General features: G+C 52.0%; 1 protein-coding gene across 2 annotated transcripts in view; it reads left to right on the forward strand.

The window, feature by feature from the left end:
- GABBR1 (gamma-aminobutyric acid type B receptor subunit 1) overlaps positions 1-21111 on the forward strand; it is a 49081-nt gene that overhangs the window by 11371 nt on the left and 16599 nt on the right. For both annotated transcript variants that reach the window (XM_068999147.1, XM_068999148.1), the window contains 11 exons: positions 2520-2654; positions 10309-10479; positions 11577-11678; positions 11853-11918; positions 14243-14434; positions 15268-15510; positions 15804-15867; positions 16183-16260; positions 16862-17012; positions 17779-17911; positions 19609-19725. In XM_068999147.1, the coding sequence (XP_068855248.1) occupies positions 2520-2654; positions 10309-10479; positions 11577-11678; positions 11853-11918; positions 14243-14434; positions 15268-15510; positions 15804-15867; positions 16183-16260; positions 16862-17012; positions 17779-17911; positions 19609-19725 (1452 nt within the window). The remainder of the gene's footprint in view (positions 1-2519; positions 2655-10308; positions 10480-11576; positions 11679-11852; positions 11919-14242; positions 14435-15267; positions 15511-15803; positions 15868-16182; positions 16261-16861; positions 17013-17778; positions 17912-19608; positions 19726-21111) is intronic.

Consider the following 21111-nt stretch of genomic DNA (forward strand, 5'->3'; position numbering starts at 1 on the left):
TCCAGAGGGGTTTTTTTGGTTTTTTTTTTTTGGGATAAAAAGTTGGATTCGCCTGGGAAATGGGGGGGGTTTGGCCTGAAAATGGGAGTTTTCCGTGAAAAAAAACAACAACTTGGATTTTTCCCCGGAGAATAAATGGGGTTTTTTTCCCCAAACGATTCTCGGGGTTTCTGTTGGAAAAAGGGATTTTCTTCACCAAAAAAATCTGGATTTTCCCCCCCCCATAAATGGATTCCTTCCCCTCCCCCCCCCCTCCAAACACCTGGAATTCCTCCCAAAAATCTGGATTTTTCTCCCCCCAAAACCCAGGATTTTCTCCCCAAAAAATCTGGATTTTCCTCCCCCCAAAAAACCTGGATTTTTCCCCCCAAAAAGCCCAAATTCCCCAAAAAACCTGGATTTTCCCCCAAATCCCCCCCAAAAACCTGGATTTTCCCCCCAAAACCCTGAATCCCCCCCAAAAACCTGGATTTCCCCCCCAAAACCCCCAAATACCCCCAAAAACCTGGATTTTCCCCCCAAAACCCTGAATCCCCCCCAAATCCTGGATTTTTCCCCAAATTCCCCCCCAAATCCTAGATTTTTTCCCCAATAAACCCCAAATCCCCAAAAAACCTGTATTTTCCCCCCAAAATCTTGAATTTCCCCCCCAAAAACCCCAAATCTCCCCCAAAAACCTGGATTTTCCCCCCAAACCTGGATTTTCCCCCAAAATCCTGGATTTCCCCCCCAAAAACCCCAAATGCCCCCCCCAACCGGTATTGTCCCCCAAAAACCTGGATTTTCCCCCAAAACCTGGATTTTTCCCCAAAAATCCTGGATTTTCCCCCAAATCACCCCAAATCCCCCCCCCCCCAAAACCTGGATTTTCCCCCAAAAACCCCAAATTCCCCCCAAAAATGTGGATTTTTTCCCCCAAACCTGGATTTTCCCCCCAAAATCCTGGATTTCCGCCCCCAAAAACCCCAAATTCCCCCCAAAAATCCAAAATGCCCCCCCAAAACCTGGATTGTCCCCCCAAAACCGGGATTGTCCCCCAAAAACCTGGATTTCCCCCCAAAATCCCCCCCAAAAACCTGGATTTTTCCCCAAAAACACCCAAATCCCCCCAAAACCCTGGATTTTTCCCCAAATACCCCCAAAAACCTGGATTTTCCCCAAATACCCCCTCCAAAAACCTGGATTTCCCCCCCAAAAACCTGGATTTTCCCCCAAATCCCCTCCCCAAAACAGATTTCCCCCCAAAAACCCCAAATTCCCAAAAAACCCTGGATTTCCCCCCCAAAATCCCCCCCCAAAACCCTGGATTTTCCCCCAAATCACCCCAAATCCACCCCCAAAAACCTGGATTTTCCCCTCCCCAAAAAACCTGGATTTTCCCCCAAAATCCCCCCCAACCCCCAAATTTTCCCCCAAAAAACCCCAAACCCCGGCGGGGATTTTGGGCGGGACCTGGGGGGGTTCGAGGCGGGCCCAGGGGGTGTTACTGGTGTTACTGGTGTTACTGGTGTTCGTTACTGGTGTTACTGGTGTTCGTTACTGGTGTTACTGGTGTTACTGGTGTTACTGGTGTTCGTTACTGGTGTTACTGGTGTTCGTTACTGGTGTTACTGGTGTTACTGGTGTTCGTTACTGGTGTTACTGGTGTTCGTTACTGGTGTTACTGGTGTTACTGGTGTTACTGGTGTTCGTTACTGGTGTTTACTGGTGTTCGTTACTGGTGTTACTGGAGTTACTGGTGTTACTGGTGTTCGTTACTGGTGTTACTGGTGTTCGTTACTGATGTTACTGGTGTTCATTACTGGTGTTACTGGTGTTCATTACTGGTGTTACTGGTGTTCGTTACTGATGTTACTGGTGTTACTGGAGTTACTGGTGTTCATTACTGGTGTTACTGGTGTTCATTACTGGTGTTACTGGTGTTCGTTACTGGTGTTACTGGTGTTACTGGTGTTACTGGTGTTCGTTACTGATGTTACTGGTGTTCATTACTGGTGTTACTGGTGTTCGTTACTGGTGTTACTGGTGTTACTGGTGTTTGTTACTGGTGTTACTGGTGTTCGTTACTGGTGTTACTGGTGTTACTGGAGTTACTGGTGTTCGTTACTGGTGTTACTGGTGTTACTGGAGTTACTGGTGTTCGTTACTGGTGTTACTGGTGTTACTGGTGTTACTGGTGTTCGTTACTGGTGTTACTGGTGTTCGTTACTGGTGTTACTGGTGTTACTGGAGTTACTGGTGTTCATTACTGGTGTTACTGGTGTTCGTTACTGATGTTACTGGTGTTACTGGAGTTACTGGTGTTCGTTACTGGTGTTACTGGGACGGCCCCAAACCCCCCAGGTCCCCCCCCACCCCTTTGGAATTTCCTCCCAGCGCCTCCCCGGATTTTTGGGATTTTTTTCGGGTGCCCCCGGCGGGGATTTTGGGCGGGACCCGGGGGGGTTCGGGGCGGGCCCAGGGGGTGTTACTGGTGTTTACTGGTGTTCGTTACTGGTGTTACTGGGACGGCCCCGCAGTGCGACCCCGGCCAGGCCACCAAGTTCCTCTACGAGCTCCTCTACAACGACCCCATCAAGATCATCCTCATGCCCGGCTGCAGCAGCGTCTCCACGCTCGTGGCCGAGGCCGCGCGCATGTGGAACCTCATCGTGGTGAGCCGGGGGGGTTGGGGAATTTTTGGGGAATTTTGGGGATTTTTTGGGATTTTTTGGGATTTTTTGGGATTTTTTTCTATTTTTTAGGGATTTTTTTAGGCATTTTTTTTGATTTTTAAAGGATTTTTTGAGATTTTTTAAGGGATTTTTTGGGATTTTTTTTCTTGATTTTTAAAGGATTTTTAAGGGAATTTTTAGGGATTTTTTGAGGATTTTTTAGGGATTTTTTTGGGATTTTTTAGGGATTTTTTTTATTTTAAAAGATTTTTTTTTGAGTTTTAAAGGATTTTTTAGGGATTTTTTTGGCATCTTCTGGGGATTTTTAAAGGATTTAAAAAATATTTTTAAGGGATTTTTTGGGTTTTTTGGGGGATTTTTGGGGATTTTTTTCTTGATTTTTAAAGGATTTTTAAGGGAATTTTTAGGCATTTTTTGAGGATTTTTTAGGGATTTTTTAGGATTTTTTAGGGATTTTTTGAGATTTTTTGGGGCATTTTTTGAGGTTTTTTTCACATTTTTGGGGGGAATTTTTTGAGATTTTTGGGGGATTTTTAGGCATTTTTTGTGGATTTTTGGGGGATTTTTTAGGGAATTTTTGGGGATTTTTGGGGATTTTTTTTTGATTTTTTTTGGGATTTTTTGGGAGTTTTTTGGGAGGTTTTAGGGGTTTTTTGGGATTTTTTTGGATTTTTTAGGCATTTTTTAGGCATTTTGTTGGGATTTTTAAAGGATTTTTTAGGGATTTTTTAGGGATTTTTTGGGAATTTTTTTCGAATTTTTAGTGATTTTTTAGGCATTTTTGGGGATTTTTTTTCGAATCTTTAGGGATTTTTTAGGGATTTTTAAGGGATTTTTTTGGGATTTTTTTTTTATTTTTAAAGGATTTTAAATTATTTTTAAGGGAATTTTGAGGGATTTTTTAGGGATTTTTGGGGATTTTTAGGGATTTTTTGGGATTTTTTTCAGATTTTTTAGACATTTTTTGGGGATTGGGGATTTTTTTGAGGGTTTTTTGGGGATTTTTTTGGGTTTTTTTCGGATTTTTAAAGGAATTTTTGGGGGATTTTTGGAGATTTTTTGAGTATTTTTTAGGGATTTTTTGAGGTTTTCTTAGGGATGTTTTAGGGATTTTTAAAGGATTTTTAAAGGATTTTTTAGTTTTTTTTGGCTTTTTTTGGCCTTTTTGAGAATTTTGTTAGAATTTTTGGGGGGTTTTTTGATTTTTTTAAAATTTATTTTGGAATTATTTTGAAATTTTTTGGATTTTTTTTTATTTTAAAAAACTTCTGGGAGGTATTTTTCTTTTTTTACATTTTTCTTTGAATTTTGGGGGGATGTTTTTGGAATTTTTCTAATTTTTCAAATATTTTGGAATCATTTTTAAATTTAAAAAAAAATTAATTTGTTTTTTTAATTTTCTGGTGAATTTTTGGGAATTTTTTTTGATTTTTTAAAAAATCGTTTTTCTGGATTTTTTGGGGGGAGGATTTAAAAAAAAATTTCTTCCTTTTTTGGTTAATTTTCTTAATTAAAATATTTTTTTTAATTTTAAAATTTTAATGTTTTTTTAATTTATTTTGGAATTCTTTTGGGGAGGGAGGGAATTTTTTGGGAATCTTTTTAAAAAACATTTTGGGAACGTTGGGAGTTTTGGGGGGGGGGAATTTTTTTTTTTTTTTTTTTTAATTTTTTTCCAGGAATATTTGGATTTCTTGGGAGGGAATTTTGGGAATTCGGTGGGAATTTGGGAATGCCGTGGGATCGGGCCCTGCTCGGTGCTGGGGGGAGCTCAGGAGCGGGGATCGGTTCTTCCCTTCCGCTTGTTCCTTTCCATGGATTATTTTCCCAGTTCTTCCCATCGCTCCCAGGCCATTCCCATCATTCCCAGTCCCTCCCAGTCCTTCCCAGTTGTTCCCATCACTCTCAGGCCGTTCCTGTCATTCCCAGGCCATTCCCATCATTCCCAGTTGTTCCCATCACTCCCAGTTGTTCCCAGTTCTTCCCAGTTGTTCCCGTCATTCCCAGGCCATTCCCATCACTCCCAGGCCATTCCCATCATTCCCAGTCGTTCCCAGTTGTTCCCAGTGGTTCCCAGTTGCTCCCATCATTCCCAGGCCATTCCCATCACTCCCAGGTCGTTCCAATCATTCCCAGTCGTTCCCAGTTGTTCCCTGTTGTTCCCATCACTCCCAAGTTGTTCCAGTCACTCCCACGTCATTCCCATCATTCCCAGTTGTTCCCATCACTCCCAGATCGTTCCCTACTCCCCATTCCCACCATTCCCATCACTCCCAGGCCATTCCCATCATTCCCAGTCATTCCCAGTTGTTCCCAGTTGTTCCCATCACTCCCAGGTCGTTCCCAGTCATTCCCAGTTGTTCCCAGTTGCTCCCATCATTCCCAGTTGTTCCCATCACTCCCAGGCCATTCCCATTGTTCCCAGTCATTCCCAGTCATTCCTATCCCATTCCCACCATTCCCAGATTGTTCCCTACTCCCCATTCCCACTATTCCCATCATTCCCATCATTCCCAGGACATTCCCAGGACATTCCCAGGACGTTCCCACCATTCCCACCATTCCCAGATTGTTCCCTCCTCCCCATTCCCACCATTCCCGCCATTCCCAGTCGTTCCCAGTTGTTCCCATCACTCCCAGATCATTCCCTACTCCCCATTCCCACCATTCCCAGGTCGTTTCTATGTCGTTCCCAGGTCATTCCCAGGCCATTCCTGCCATTCCCAGTTGTTCCCAGGTTGTTCCCAGTTGTTTCCAGTTGTTCCCATCACTCTCAGGTCGTTCCCTACTCCCCATTCCCACCATTCCCATCATTCCCAGGTCGTTCCCAGGTCGTTCCCAGGTGATTCCCAGGACATTCCCATCACTCCCAGGTCGTTCCCAGGACATTCCCATCATTCCCAGTTGCTCCCATCATTCCCAGTTGTTCCCATCACTCCCAGGCCATTCCCATTGTTCCCAGTCATTCCCAGTCATTCCTATCCCATTCCCACCATTCCCAGATTGTTCCCTACTCCCCATTCCCACTATTCCCACCATTCCCATCATTCCCAGGACATTCCCAGGACGTTCCCACCATTCCCACCATTCCCAGATTGTTCCCTCCTCCCCATTCCCACCATTCCCGCCATTCCCAGTCGTTCCCAGTTGTTCCCATCACTCCCAGATCATTCCCTACTCCCCATTCCCACCATTCCCAGGTCGTTCCTATGTCGTTCCCAGGTCATTCCCATCCCATTCCCACCATTCCCAGATCGTTCCCTACTCCCCATTCCCACCATTCCCATCATTCCCATCATTCCCAGGTCATTCCCAGGACATTCCCAGGACATTCCCAGGACGTTCCCACCATTCCCACCATTCCCAGATTGTTCCCTCCTCCCCATTCCCACCATTCCCGCCATTCCCAGTCGTTCCCAGTTGTTCCCATCACTCCCAGATCATTCCCTACTCCCCATTCCCACCATTCCCAGGTCGTTCCTATGTCGTTCCCAGGTCATTCCCAGGCCATTCCCGCCATTCCCAGTTGTTCCCAGTTGTTCCCATCACTCTCAGGTCGTTCCCTACTCCCCATTCCCACCATTCCCATCATTCCCAGGTGATTCCCAGGTCGTTCCCAGGTCATTCCCAGGACATTCCCACCATTCCCAGATCGTTCCCTACACACCATTCCCACCATTCCCATCATTCCCACCATTCCCATCACTGCCAGATCATTCCCAATACCCCCATTCCCACCATTTCCATCACTCCCAGGCCATTCCTGTCATTCCCAGTTGTTCCCAGTCGTTTCCAGTTGTTCCCAGTCGTTCCCATCACTCCCAGATCGTTCCCTACTCCCCATTCCCACCATTCCCAGGTTGTTCCTTACTCCCCACCATTCCCATCATTCCCAGGTCGTTCCCAGGTTGTTCCCAGGACATTCCCACCATTCCCAGATCATTCCCACCACCCCCATTCCCATCATTCCCATCATTCCCATCATTCCCAGTTCGTTCCCTACTCCCCATTCCCACCATTCCCAGATCGTTCCCTACACACCATTCCCATCATTCCCATCATTCCCACCATTCCCACCATTCCCAGGTCATTCCCAGGACATTCCCACCATTCCCATCACTCCCAGGCCATTCCCATCGTTCCCAGTCATTCCCAGTCATTCCCAGGTCATTCCCAGGACATTCCCATCACTCCCAGGTCGTTCCCAGGACATTCCCATCATTCCCAGTTGCTCCCATCATTCCCAGTTGCTCCCATCACTCCCAGGCCATTCCCATTGTTCCCAGTCATTCCCAGTCATTCCCATCCCATTCCCACCATTCCCAGATCGTTCCCTACTCCCCATTCCCACCATTCCCATCATTCCCATCATTCCCAGGACATTCCCAGGACATTCCCAGGATGTTCCCACCATTCCCACCATTCCCAGATTGTTCCCTCCTCCCCATTCCCACCATTCCCGCCATTCCCAGTCGTTCCCAGTTGTTCCCATCACTCCCAGATCATTCCCTACTCCCCATTCCCACCATTCCCAGGTCGTTCCTATATCGTTCCCAGGTCATTCCCAGGCCATTCCCACCATTCCCAGTTGTTCCCAGTTATTTCCAGTTATTTCCAGTTGTTCCCATCACTCTCAGGTCATTCCCTACTCCCCATTCCCACCATTCCCATCATTCCCAGGTCGTTCCCAGGTCGTTCCCAGGTCATTCCCAGGACATTCCCAGGACATTCCCACCATTCCCACCATTCCCAGATTGTTCCCTCCTCCCCATTCCCACCATTCCCGCCATTCCCAGTTGTTCCCAGTTGTTCCCAGTTGTTCCCATCACTCCCAGATCATTCCCTACTCCCCATTCCCACCATTCCCAGGTCGTTCCTATGTCGTTCCCAGGTCATTCCCAGGCCATTCCCGCCATTCCCAGTTGTTCCCAGGTCGTTCCCAGTTGTTTCCAGTTGTTCCCATCACTCTCAGGTCGTTCCCTACTCCCCATTCCCACCATTCCCATCATTCCCAGGTCATTCCCAGGTCATTCCCAGGTGATTCCCAGGACATTCCCACCATTCCCAGATCGTTCCCTACACACCATTCCCACCATTCCCATCATTCCCACCATTCCCATCACTGCCAGATCATTCCCAATACCCCCATTCCCACCATTTCCATCACTCCCAGGCCATTCCTGTCATTCCCAGTTGTTCCCAGTCGTTTCCAGTTGTTCCCAGTTGTTCCCATCACTCCCAGGCCATTCCCGTCGTTCCCGGTCATTCCCAGTCATTCCCAGTCGTTCCCATCACTCCCAGATCGTTCCCTACTCCCCATTCCCACCATTCCCAGGTTGTTCCTTACTCCCCACCATTCCCATCATTCCCAGGTCGTTCCCAGGTTGTTCCCAGGACATTCCCACCATTCCCAGATCATTCCCACCACCCCCATTCCCATCATTCCCATCATTTCCATCATTCCCAGTTCGTTCCCTACTCCCCATTCCCACCATTCCCAGATCGTTCCCTACACACCATTCCCAGCATTCCCACCATTCCCACCATTCCCAGGTCATTCCCAGGACATTCCCACCATTCCCATCACTCCCAGGCCATTCCCATCGTTCCCAGTCATTCCCAGTCATTCCCAGGTCATTCCCAGGACATTCCCATCACTCCCAGGTCGTTCCCAGGACATTCCCATCATTCCCAGTTGCTCCCATCATTCCCAGTTGCTCCCATCACTCCCAGGCCATTCCCATTGTTCCCAGTCATTCCCAGTCATTTCTATCCCATTCCCACCATTCCCAGATCGTTCCCTACTCCCCATTCCCACTATTCCCATCATTCCCATCATTCCCAGGTCATTCCCAGGTCATTCCCAGGTCATTCCCAGGACATTCCCAGGACGTTCCCACCATTCCCACCATTCCCAGATTGTTCCCTCCTCCCCATTCCCACCATTCCCGCCATTCCCAGTCGTTCCCAGTTGTTCCCATCACTCCCAGATCATTCCCTACTCCCCATTCCCACCATTCCCAGGTCGTTCCTATGTCGTTCCCAGGTCATTCCCAGGCCATTCCCGCCATTCCCAGTTGTTCCCAGGTCGTTCCCAGTTGTTTCCAGTTGTTCCCATCACTCTCAGGTCGTTCCCTACTCCCCATTCCCAACATTCCCATCATTCCCAGGTCATTCCCAGGTCATTCCCAGGTGATTCCCAGGACATTCCCACCATTCCCAGATCGTTCCCTACACACCATTCCCACCATTCCCATCATTCCCACCATTCCCATCACTGCCAGATCATTCCCAATACCCCCATTCCCACCATTTCCATCACTCCCAGGCCATTCCTGTCATTCCCAGTTGTTCCCAGTCGTTTCCAGTTGTTCCCAGTTGTTCCCATCACTCCCAGGCCATTCCCGTCGTTCCCGGTCATTCCCAGTCATTCCCAGTCGTTCCCATCACTCCCAGATCGTTCCCTACTCCCCATTCCCACCATTCCCAGGTCGTTCCTTACTCCCCACCATTCCCATCATTCCCAGGTCGTTCCCAGGTTGTTCCCAGGACATTCCCACCATTCCCAGATCATTCCCACCACCCCCATTCCCATCATTCCCATCATTCCCATCATTCCCAGTTCATTCCCTACTCCCCATTCCCACCATTCCCAGATCGTTCCCTACACACCATTCCCATCATTCCCATCATTCCCATCATTCCCACCATTCCCACCATTCCCACCATTCCCAGGTCATTCCCAGGACATTCCCACCATTCCCATCACTCCCAGGCCATTCCCATCGTTCCCAGTCATTCCCAGTCATTCCCAGGTCATTCCCAGGACATTCCCATCACTCCCAGGTCGTTCCCAGGACATTCCCATCATTCCCAGTTGCTCCCATCATTCCCAGTTGCTCCCATCACTCCCAGGCCATTCCCATTGTTCCCAGTCATTCCCAGTCATTCCCATCCCATTCCCACCATTCCCAGATCGTTCCCTACTCCCCATTCCCACCATTCCCATCATTCCCATCATTCCCATCATTCCCATCATTCCCAGGACATTCCCAGGACATTCCCAGGACATTCCCACCATTCCCACCATTCCCAGATTGTTCCTTCCTCCCCATTCCCACCATTCCCGCCATTCCCAGTCGTTCCCAGTTGTTCCCATCACTCCCAGATCATTCCCTACTCCCCATTCCCACCATTCCCAGGTCGTTCCTATGTCGTTCCCAGGTCATTCCCAGGCGATTCCCAGGCCATTCCCAGTTGTTTCCAGTTGTTTCCAGTTGTTCCCATCACTCTCAGGTCGTTCCCTACTCCCCATTCCCAACATTCCCATCATTCCCAGGTCGTTCCCAGGTCATTCCCAGGACATTCCCAGGTCATTCCCACCATTCCCACCATTCCCAGATTGTTCCCTACTTCCCATTCCCACCATTCCCATCATTCCCAGGTCATTCCCAGGTCATTCCCAGGTCGTTCCCAGATCGTTCCCTACTCCCCATTCCCACCATTCCCAGGTCATTCCCTACTCCCCATTCCCACCCCATTCCCACCATCCCCCCCACCCCCCACCCCCCACCCCCACCCATCCCCCACTAACCGCCCCTCCCCCCCCTCCGAATCCCTTGGCAATTCCCAGCTTTCCTACGGCTCCAGCTCCCCGGCGCTCTCCAACCGCCAGCGCTTCCCGACCTTTTTCCGGACGCACCCCTCGGCCACGCTCCACAACCCCACGCGGGTCCAGCTCTTCAAGAAGTGGGGCTGGACCAAGATCGCCACCATCCAGCAGACCACGGAGGTCTTCACCTCGGTACGGACCCCAAAAACGGCCCCGACGCCCCGAAACCGTTCCCGATCCGTGGCCGAGTCAATCCCGGAATTCCAAGCTGGTCTTGGTGGCCACAAATCCCTCCTTGGTGGTTCCAAGTCCACCTTGGTGGCTCCAAGGCCTCCTTGGTGACCCCAAACCATTTTTGGTGGCCACAAATCCTCCTTGGTGGCTCCAAGTCCTCCTTGGTGGCCTCAAATTGTCCTTGGGGACCTCAAGTCCTCCTTGGTGGCTCCAAATCCCTCCTTGGTGGCTCCAAATCCCTCCTTGGTGGCTCCAAATCCCTCCTTGGTGGCTCCAAATCCCTCCTTGGTGGCCCCAAATCCTCCTTGGTGGCTCCAAGTCCTCCTTGGAGGCTCCAGAGCCTCTTTGGTGGCTCCAGATCCTCCTTGGTGGCCCCAAAAATGCCCCCGGAGTCCGACTGACGCCGTTCCCGACACCCCGAAACCGTCCCGGCGTTCCCGATCCGTGGCCGAGTCAATCCCGGAATTCCAAGCTGGCCTTGGTGGCCACAAATCCCTCCTTGGTGGCTCCAAATCCTCCTTGGTGGCCTCAAATTGTCCTTGGTGGTCCCAAATCCCTCCTTGGTGGTCCCAAATCCCTCCTTGGTGGCCCCAAATCCTCCTTGGTGGTCCCAAATCCCTCCTTGGTGGCTTCAGATCCTCCTTGGTGGCCCCAAATCCCTCCTTGATGGCCCCAAATCCCTCCTTGGTGGTCCCAAATCCCTCCTTGATGGCCCCAAATCCCTCCTTGATGGCCCCAAATCCCTCCTTGGTGGTCCCAAATTGTCCTTGATGGCCCCAAATCCTCCTTGGTGGCTGCAAGTCCTTTTTGGTGACCCCAAGTCCTCCTCGGTGGCCACAAATTGTCCTTGGTGGCCCCAAACCCCCTCCTTGATGCCCCCAACCCCTCTTAGATGCCCTCAACCCATTTTTGGTGGCCCCAACCCCTCCTTGATGCCCCCAACCCATTTTTGATGCCCCCAACCCATTTTAGGTGCCCCCAACCCATTTTTGGTGCCCCCAACCCATTTTTGGTGGCTCCCAACCCATTTTTGATGCCCCCGTGTCCCCCCCCAGACCCTCGATGACCTCGACCAGCGGGTGAAGGAGGCCGGGCTGGAGATCACCTTCCGCCAGAGCTTCTTCTCCGACCCCGCCGCGCCCGTCCGGAACCTCAAGGTGAGGCCACCCCGAGGTCCCACCCCACCCTCGGGACCCTCCCAACCATGGCGGACCTCCCAAAAAAAGGAGGAACCGCCCCAAAGATCCGATGAGGAGACAAAATGGCGGGAGGCGGATGCAAATTTATTCAAATGAGGTGGGCGGGGCCTGAGAGAGCGACCAATCCCGCAGCGCCAGGACGCCCGGATCATCGTGGGGCTCTTCTACGAGACGGAGGCGCGGAAAGTCTTCTGTGAGGTGAGGGGTGGGAAAAGCGGGAATGGGGCGGGAATGGGATGGGAATGGTGGGAATGGGATGGGAATGGGGTGGGAATGGGATGGGAAAAGCAGGAATGGGGTGGGAATGGCGGGAATGGGGTAGGAATGGTGGGAATGGTGGGAATGGGATGGGAATAGGGTGGGAATGGGGCGGGAATGGGGTGGGAAAAGGGGGAATGGGAGGGGAATGGGATGGGAATGGGATGGGAATGGGATGGGAATGGACCGGGAATGGGGTGGGAATGGGCTGGGAATGGTGGGAATGGGATGGGAATAGGGTGGGAATGGGATGGGAATGGGATGGGAAAAGTGGGAATGGGAGGGGAATGGGATGGGAATGGGATGGGAATGGGATGGGAATGGACCGGGAATGGGGTGGGAATGGGCTGGGAATGGTGGGAATGGGATGGGAATGGGGTGGGAATGGGATGGGAAGGGGATGGGAAAAGTGGGAATGGGAGGGGAATGGGATGGGAATGGGATGGGAATGGGATGGGAATGGACTGGGAATGGGGTGGGAATGGGCTGGGAATGGTGGGAATGGGATGGGAATGGGGTGGGAATGGGATGGGAAGGGGATGGGAAAAGTGGGAATGGGAGGGGAATGGGATGGGAATGGGATGGGAAAAGTGGGAATGGGATGGGAATGGCGGGAATGGGGTGGGAATGGGGTGGGAATAGTGGGAATGGGATGGGAATGGTGGGAATGGGATGGGAAAAGTGGGAATGGGATGGGAATGGCGGGAATGGGGTGGGAATGGTGGGAATGGTATGGGAAAAGTGGGAATGGGGCGGGAATGGGGTGGGAAAAGGGGGAATGGGATGGGAATGGGATGGGAATGGGATGGGAATGGACCGGGAATGGGCTGGGAATGGGCTGGGAATGGTGGGAATGGGATGGGGATGGGAATGGGATGGGGATGGTGGGAATGGGGATGGGATGGGAATGGGATGGGAATGGGGTGGGGATGGATGGGAATGGTGGGAATGGTGGGAATGGGATGGGAATAGGGTGGGAATGGGATGGGAATGGGATGGGAATGGGGTGGGAATGGTGGGAATGGGATGGGGATGGGGTGGAGATGGGATGGGAATGGGATGGGAATGGGGTGGATGATGGACAATGGAAATGGATGGATGATGGATGGATGATGATGAACGATGCTGGATCATGGATGGATCCCAATGATGGATGACGGATTCCGATGATGGATGATGGAAATTGATGGATGATGGATGGATGGATGACGATGGATGATCAATGATGGACTCCAATGCTGGATTCCAATGATGGATCACGGAAATTGATGGATCATGGATGGATCCAAATGATGGATGACGGATTCCGATGATGGATGATGGAAATTGATGGATGATGGATGGATCCCAGTGATGGATGACGGATTCCAATGATGGATCACGGAAATTGATGGATCATGGATGGATCCAAATGATGGATGATGGATTCCGATGATGGATGATGGAAATTGATGGATGATGGATGGATCCCAGTGATGGATGACGGATTCCAATGATGGATGATGGAACCTGATGGATGAAGAATGGATGATGATGATGGATGATGGATTTGGATGATGGATTCTGATGGTGGATGATGGAAATTGGTGGATGATGGATGGATGATGATGATGGATGACGGATTCCGATGATGGATGATGGAAATTGATGGATCATGGATGGATCCCAATGATGGATGATGGAAATTGATGGATCATGGATGGATCCCAATGATGGATGATGGATTCCGATGATGGATGATGGAACCTGATGGATGAAGAATGGATGATGACGATGGATGATGGATTTGGATGACGGATTCCGAGGACGGATGATTGAAATTGATGGATGACAAATGGATGATGACGATGGATGGACGATGACGATGGATGACGGATTCCGATGATGGATGATGGAAATCGATGGATGGACGATGACGATGGATGACGGATTCCGATGATGGATGATGGAAATCGATGGATGGATGATGACGATGGATGACGGATTCCGATGATGGATGATGGAAATTGATGGATGATGGATGGATGATGATGACGGATTCCGATGATGGATGATGGAAATTGATGGATGACGGATGGATGATGATGACGGATTCCGATGATGGATGATGGAAATTGATGGATGACGGATGGATGATGATGATGGATTCCGATGATGGATGATGGAAATTGATGGATGATGGATGGATGATGATGACGGATTTGGATGATGGATTCCGAGGATGGAAACTGACCGATTGCGGATGGATCTCCCCACCTTTCCAGGTCTACAAGGAGAAGCTCTACGGCAAGAAATACGTCTGGTTCCTGATTGGCTGGTACGCCGACAACTGGTTCCGCATCAAGGACCCGGCCATCAACTGCACCGAGGCCGAGATGGCCGAGGCCGTCGAGGGCCACGTCACCACCGAGATCGTCATGCTCAACCCCGAGAACACCCGCAGCATCTCCAACATGGTACTGGGAGCACTGGGAGCACTGGGAGCACTGGGAGGGGTCAACCGACCCAACCGTTGGGTTCTTGTTGGGTGATGGCCAACCCAACCGTTGGGTGTTGGCCAACCCAACCATGGGGTCAACCTTGGGTGGTCTCCAACCCAACTGCAACATCAGTGTTGAGTGTTGGCCAATCCAACCATGGGGGTCAACCATGGGTGGTCTCCAACTCAACCACTGGGTCAACATTGGGTGGTCTCCAACTCTAACATTGGGCCAACATTGGGTGTTGACCAACCCAACCATTGGGTCAACATTGGGTGTTGGCCAACCCAACCATGGGTCAACCTTGGGTGGTCTCCAACTCAGCCATGGGGTCAACACTGAGTGTTGGCCAACCCAACCATTGGGTCAACATTGGGTGTTGACCAAACCAGCCATTGGGTCAACCTTGGGTGGTCTCCAACCCAACCATTGGGTCAACCTTGAGTGGTCTCCAACCCAACCATGGGGTCAACCTTGGGTGGCCTCCAACTCAACCATGGGGTCAACATTGAGTGTTGGCCAACCCAACCATCGGGTCAACCTTGGGTGGTCTCCAACTCAACCATGGGGTCAACATTGAGTGTTGGCCAACCCAACCATCGGGTCAACCTTGGGTGGTCTCCAACTCAACCACGGGGTCAACCTTGGGTGGTCTCCAATTCAACCATGGGGTCAACATTGAGTGTTGGCCAACCCAACCATGGGGTCAACCTTGGGTGGTCTCCAATCCAACCATGGGGCCAACACTGGGTCAATGCTGGGTGTCAACCAACCCAACCGTTGGGTCAATGTTGGGTGTTGGCCACCAGACGTCGCAGGAGTTCATCGAGAAGCTCCAGAAGAGGTTGGGGAAGAACCCGGAGGAGACCGGGGGGTTCCAGGAGGCGCCCCTGGCCTACGACGCCATCTGGGCCTTGGCCTTGGCGCTCAACAAGACGTCCCAAGAGTTGGTCAAGAAGGGGCTGCGGCTGGAGGACTTCAACTACAACAACAAGAACATCACCGACGAGATCTACCGGGCCCTCAACTCTTCGGCCTTCGAGGGCGTCTCGGTGCGTCCCCGGTGGCCCCAAAACGGGTGGAGGTGACACCAAAGTGCGTCCCCAAAAGTCATCCTCGGACGGAGGGGACGTTGAGGTGTCACCAAATCTTCGTGTTGGGTGAAGGTTCCTCAAAAATGTGGCCCCGAAAGTCACCCTTGGGTGAAGGTGACACCAAGGGTGGCCCCGAAAGTCGGCCTTGGGTGAAGGTGCCATCGAGGTGTCCCCAGTGTGGTCCCCACCCTCCTTCTTGGGTGAAGGTGACACCAAGGGTGGCCCCAACTCCATCCCCGTGTCCCCACCAGGGCCACGTCGTCTTTGACGCCAGCGGTTCCCGCATGGCCTGGACCCTCATCGAGCAGCTCCAAGGTGAGGGGACAACCAGGTGGCATCGGGGGACAACCGGGTGGCATCGGGGACAACTGGGTGGCATTGGGGACAATTGGGTGACACTGAGGGACGTTGAGGTGACATCAAAGGACGTTGAGGTGACACCCAAGTGCCACCGACCCCCTCTGGCTCCACCACCCACAGATGTCCCCAAAAACCGGGATCGGGGTGGCCCCGGGAAGTGCCACCGGTGCCACCCCCGAGGTGTCACCACCTGTCCCGGTGTCACCTGTCCCGGTGTCACCTATCCTGGTGTCACCTGTCCCGGTGTCACCTGTCCCGGTGTCCCCGCAGGCGGCGTCTACAAGAAGATCGGGTACTACGACAGCACCAAGGACAACCTGTCCTGGTACAACAACGACAAATGGATCGGTGAGAGCGGGGGAAAATGGGGAAAACTGGGAAAAATGGGGGAAAAATGGAAAAATCTGGGGAAAACGGAGGAAAAACTGGGAAAAAACGGGGAAAACGGGGGAAAAAGGGGGGGTAATGGGGAAAAATGGGGAAAATGGGGGGGAATGGGGGAAAATGGGGGGGAAATGGGGGGAAATAGGTGGAAAATGGGGAAAAATGGGGGAAAATAGGGGGGAAAATGGGGGGAAATAGAAAAATGGGAAATGGGAAAAAAACCGGGGAACAACTAGGGAAAAACTGGGAAAAATGGGGGAAAATGGAAAAACCTGGGGAAAACTGAGGAAAAACTGGGGAAAACTGGGGAAAACATGGGGAAAAATAGGAGGGGAATGGGGGGAAATGGAAAAATGGGAAATGGGGAAAAAAAAGGGAAAAAGTAGGGAAAAACTGGGAAAAATGGAAAAACCTGGGGAAAGCTGAGGAAAAACTGGGAAAAACTGGGAAAAAATGGGGGAAAACAGAGAAAAATGGGGGGAAAATGGGGAAAAACGGGGAAAATCCCTCCGAATATTCCCAAATTTTGGGGGGTTGGTCCCAAATTCCCGATTTTTTTCCCCAGGGGGTTCCCCTCCGGCCGATTACACCAAGGTGATCACCACGTTCCGGTTCCTGTCCCAAAAATTGTTCATCTCTGTGTCGGTGTTGGCGTCACTGGGGATCGTCCTGGCCGTCGTCTGCTTGGCCTTCAACATCTACAACGGGCACGTGAGGTGGGAAAAATCCCCAAATTCCCCAAATTTCCTGGGATTTTGGGTGTTTGGGGCAAAAAACCCCCTGAATTTTAGGGGTTTAACCCAAAAAACCCCATGGAATTCGTGGGTTTAGTCCCAAAGTTTCACATTTTTACAGGGGGGTGGCTCCAAAATTTCAGGGATTTAACCCAAAAACCGTCTTCAGATTTTAGGGGTTTATTCCCAAACCTCCCCAAAATTCCAGGGAGGGGGAAAATGAGGAAGAGTTGGAAAAAAAGCCCCAGGAAAAACAGGGAAAAGTGGGGAAAATGGAGAAAAAAGTGGGGAAAACAGGGAAAATTGGGAGAAACCGAGGAAAAACTGGGAAAAAACGCGAAACCAGGGGAAAATGGGAGAAACTGGGGGAAAACTGTGAGAAGCAGATAAATATAGGGGAAAACGAGGGAAAACCGGGGAAAACTAGGGAAAAATGGGGAAAACTAGGGAAAAACAGGGAAAACTAGGGAAAAAGAGGGAAAACTGCAAAAAACCCAGGGAAAAACGGGGGGAAATGGGGAAAAATGGGGAAAAATAGGGAAAAATTGGGGAAAAACTGGGAAAAGACACCTTCAACTGACAGTGACATTGTTGGGACACCCCAGCTGTGTCCGGGTGTTGCCGGAGCTGCGGTTGTCGCACTCCATTTCCCATTTTCCCGCCTCCCATTCCTGTTTTTCCCTTGGAAAAGGGAGGGGGGTGGTGGGGGGGAGGTGTCACCTCGTCGTTCCCGGTTTTTTTCCGGCAGGTACATCCAGAATTCCCAGCCCTACCTGAACAACATGACGGCCGTCGGTTGTACCCTGGCGCTCGCCGCCGTTTTCCCGCTGGGGCTCGACGGGTACCACATCGGGCCGGGATTGTTCCCGTTCGTCTGCCAGGTGGGAACGGGGCGGGAACAGGCGGAGAAGGGGGGAAAAAAAACAGGGAATGGGAACAATCGGAGGAGGAACAGGCGGAAACACGGCCAGGGATGAGGAGAACTGGAGGAGGAAGAGTTGGGAACAATCGGAAGAGGAAATTGGAGGAGGAACGGCCGGAGATGCAGCCGGGAAGGGGGAAAACCAGGGAATGGGGAGAGGTGGAGAGACAGGAAATGGGGATAAATGGAGGAAAACCAGTCGGAAACACAGCCAGGAATGGGGAGAATTGGAGGAGGAAGAGTTGGGAACAGGCGGAGGAGGAACAGGCGGAAACACGGCCGGGGATGGGGGAAAAACAGGGAATGGGAAGAGGTGGAGGAGGAACAGTCGGAAACACAGCCGGGGATGGGGAAATGGAAGTGGAACAGTCGGAGACGCAGCTGGGGAGGGGGAAAAACAGGGAATGGAACAGGCAGAAGGACATGGAATGGGAACAATCGGAGGGGGAACAGTCGGAGATGCAGCCAGGGAGGGGGAAAAACAGGGAATGGGAAGAGGTGGAGGAGGAACAGGCGGAGAGACGGGAAATGGGGATTAATGGAGGAAAACCAGTTGGAAACACAGCCAGGAATGGGGAGAATTGGAGGAGGAAGAGTTGGGAACAGGCGGAGGAGGAACAGGCGGAAACACGGCCGGGGAGGGGGGAAAAACAGGGAATGGGAAGAGGTGGAGGAGGAACAGTTGGAGACACAGCCGGGGTGGGGAAATGGAAGTGGAACAGTCGGAGACACAGCCGGGGATGGGGAAAAACAGGGAATGGAACAGGCAGAGGAACAGGGAATGGGAACAATCAGAGGAGGAACAGTCGGAGACGCAGCCGGGGAGGGGGAGAAACAGGGAATGGGAAGAGGTGGAGGAGAAACAGGCAGAAAGACAGGAAACGGGGATAAATGGAGGAAAACCAGTCGGAAATGCAACCAGGGATGGGGGAAAAACAGGGAATGGGAACAGGCGGAGGGACAGTGAATGGGAAAAATGGAAGTGGAACAGTCGGAGACGCAGCCGGGGATGGGGAAAAAACAGGGAATGGGAAGAAGCAGAGGAGGAACAGTTGGAAATACAGCTGGGGATGGGGAAAACAGGGAATGGGAACAGGCAGAGGAGGAACAGTTGGAAACACGGCCGGGGATGGGGTAAAACCAGGGAATGGGAAGAGGCGGAGGAGGAACAGTCGGAGCTACAGCCGGGAATGGGGAAATGGAAGTGGAACAGTCGGAAACACAACCAGGGAGGGGGGAAAACAGGGAATGGGAAGAGGCGGAGGAGGAACAGTCGGAGCTACAGCCGGGGATGGGGAAATGGAAATGGAACAGTCGGAGACGCAGCCAGGGATGGGGAAAAACAGGGAACGGAACAGGCAGAGGGACATGGAATGGGAACAATCGGAGGGGGAACAGTCGGAGACGCAGCCGGGGAGGGGGAAAAACAGGGAATGGGAAGAGGTGGAGGAGGAACAGTCGGAAACACAACCAGGCACGGCAACAACCAGAGCGGGAACAGCCACACCAACCCCAGCAACCGCCAAAGGACCCCCCATTCCCAGGCGCGCGCGACAGTCGGAGCAGGAAGCGCGAGCGGGAACTCCGAGGGGGAACTCCGAGGGGGAATTCCGAGGAGGGAATTCCGAGCGGGGAATTCCGAGCGGTGTTTTCCAGGCGCGGCTGTGGCTGCTGGGATTGGGATTCAGCCTGGCCTACGGCAGCATGTTCACCAAGATCTGGTGGGTGCACACCGTCTTCACCAAGAAGGACGACAAGAAGGACAAGCGGAAGGCGAGGAATTCCCGGGAAATTCCTGGGAAAACCTGGGGGGGGGGGTGGAGGTGGGGGTGGGGAATGGGGGGTTGGGAGATGGGTGTTGCCTCGGGGTTGTTGTTGGGATGGGGGGATGGGGGGGGTGTTTTGGGGAGCTGGGGGTTCCGTTGGGATCCGGGTGTTCCGTTGGGATCCGGGTTTTCCGTTGGGATCCGGGTGTTCCGTTGGGATCCGGGTTTTCTATCGGGATCCGGGTTTTCCGTCGGGATCCAGGTTTTCCGTCGGGATCCAGGTGTTCCTTTGGGATCTGGGTGTTCCTTTGGGATCCGGGTGTCATTGGGATCAGGGTCATTGGGATCCAGGTGGTCCATTGGGATCTGGGTGTTCCGCTGGGATTCGGGTGTTCCCTTGGGATCTGGGTGTTCCATTGGGGTTGGGGTCATTGGGATCCAGGTTTTCCATTGGGATCCGGGTGTTCTGTCGGGATCTGGGTGTTCCATTGGGATCCAGGAGTTCCTCTGGGATCCGGGTGTTCTGTTGGGATCCAGGTGTTCCTTTGGGATCCGGGTGTTCCTTTGGGAGCCGGGTGTCATTGGGATCAGGGTCATTGGGATCCGGGTGGTCCATTGGGATCTGGGTGTTCCGCTGGGATCCGGGTGTTCCCTTGGGATCCAGGTGTTCCATTGGGGTTGGGGTCATTGGGATCCAGGTTTTCCATTGGGATCCGGGTGTTCCATCAGGATCCGGGTGTTCTTCTGGGATCCGAGTGTTCCACTGGGAATGGGCTCATTGGGATTCGGGTGTTCCATCGGTATCCAGGTGTTCCCTTCGGATCTGGGTGTTCCCTTCGGATCTGGGTGTTCCCTTGGGATTCGGGTGTCATTGGGATCACGATCATTGGGATCCAGTGTTCCCTTGGGATCCGGGTGTTCCCTTGGGATCTGGGTGTCATTGGGATCAGGGTCATCGGGATCCAGGTTTTCCATCAGGATCCGGGTGTTCCCTTGAGATCCGGGTGTTCCATTGGGATCCGGGTGTCGTTGGGATCAGGGTCATCGGGATTTGGGTTTTCCCATCGGGATTTGAGTCTTCCATTGGGATCCGGGTGTTCCTTTGGGATCCGGGTGTTCCCTTGGGATCCGGGTGTCGTCGGGATCCAGGTTTTCCATCAGGATCCAGGTTTTCCATCAGGATCCGGGTGTTCCCTTGGGATCCGGGTGTCGTTGGGATCAGGGTCATTGGGATCCAGGTTTTCCATCAGGATCCGGGTGTTCCCTTGGGATCCGGGTGTCGTTGGGATCAGGGTCATCGGGATCCAGGTTTTCCATCAGGATCCGGGTGTTCCCTTGGGAATCCGGGTGTCGTTGGGATCAGGGTCGTCGGGATCCAGGCGTTCCCATCGGG

This window comes from Aphelocoma coerulescens, unplaced genomic scaffold (genome assembly GCF_041296385.1).
Source record: "Aphelocoma coerulescens isolate FSJ_1873_10779 unplaced genomic scaffold, UR_Acoe_1.0 HiC_scaffold_244, whole genome shotgun sequence".
Lineage (NCBI taxonomy): Eukaryota > Metazoa > Chordata > Aves > Passeriformes > Corvidae > Aphelocoma > Aphelocoma coerulescens.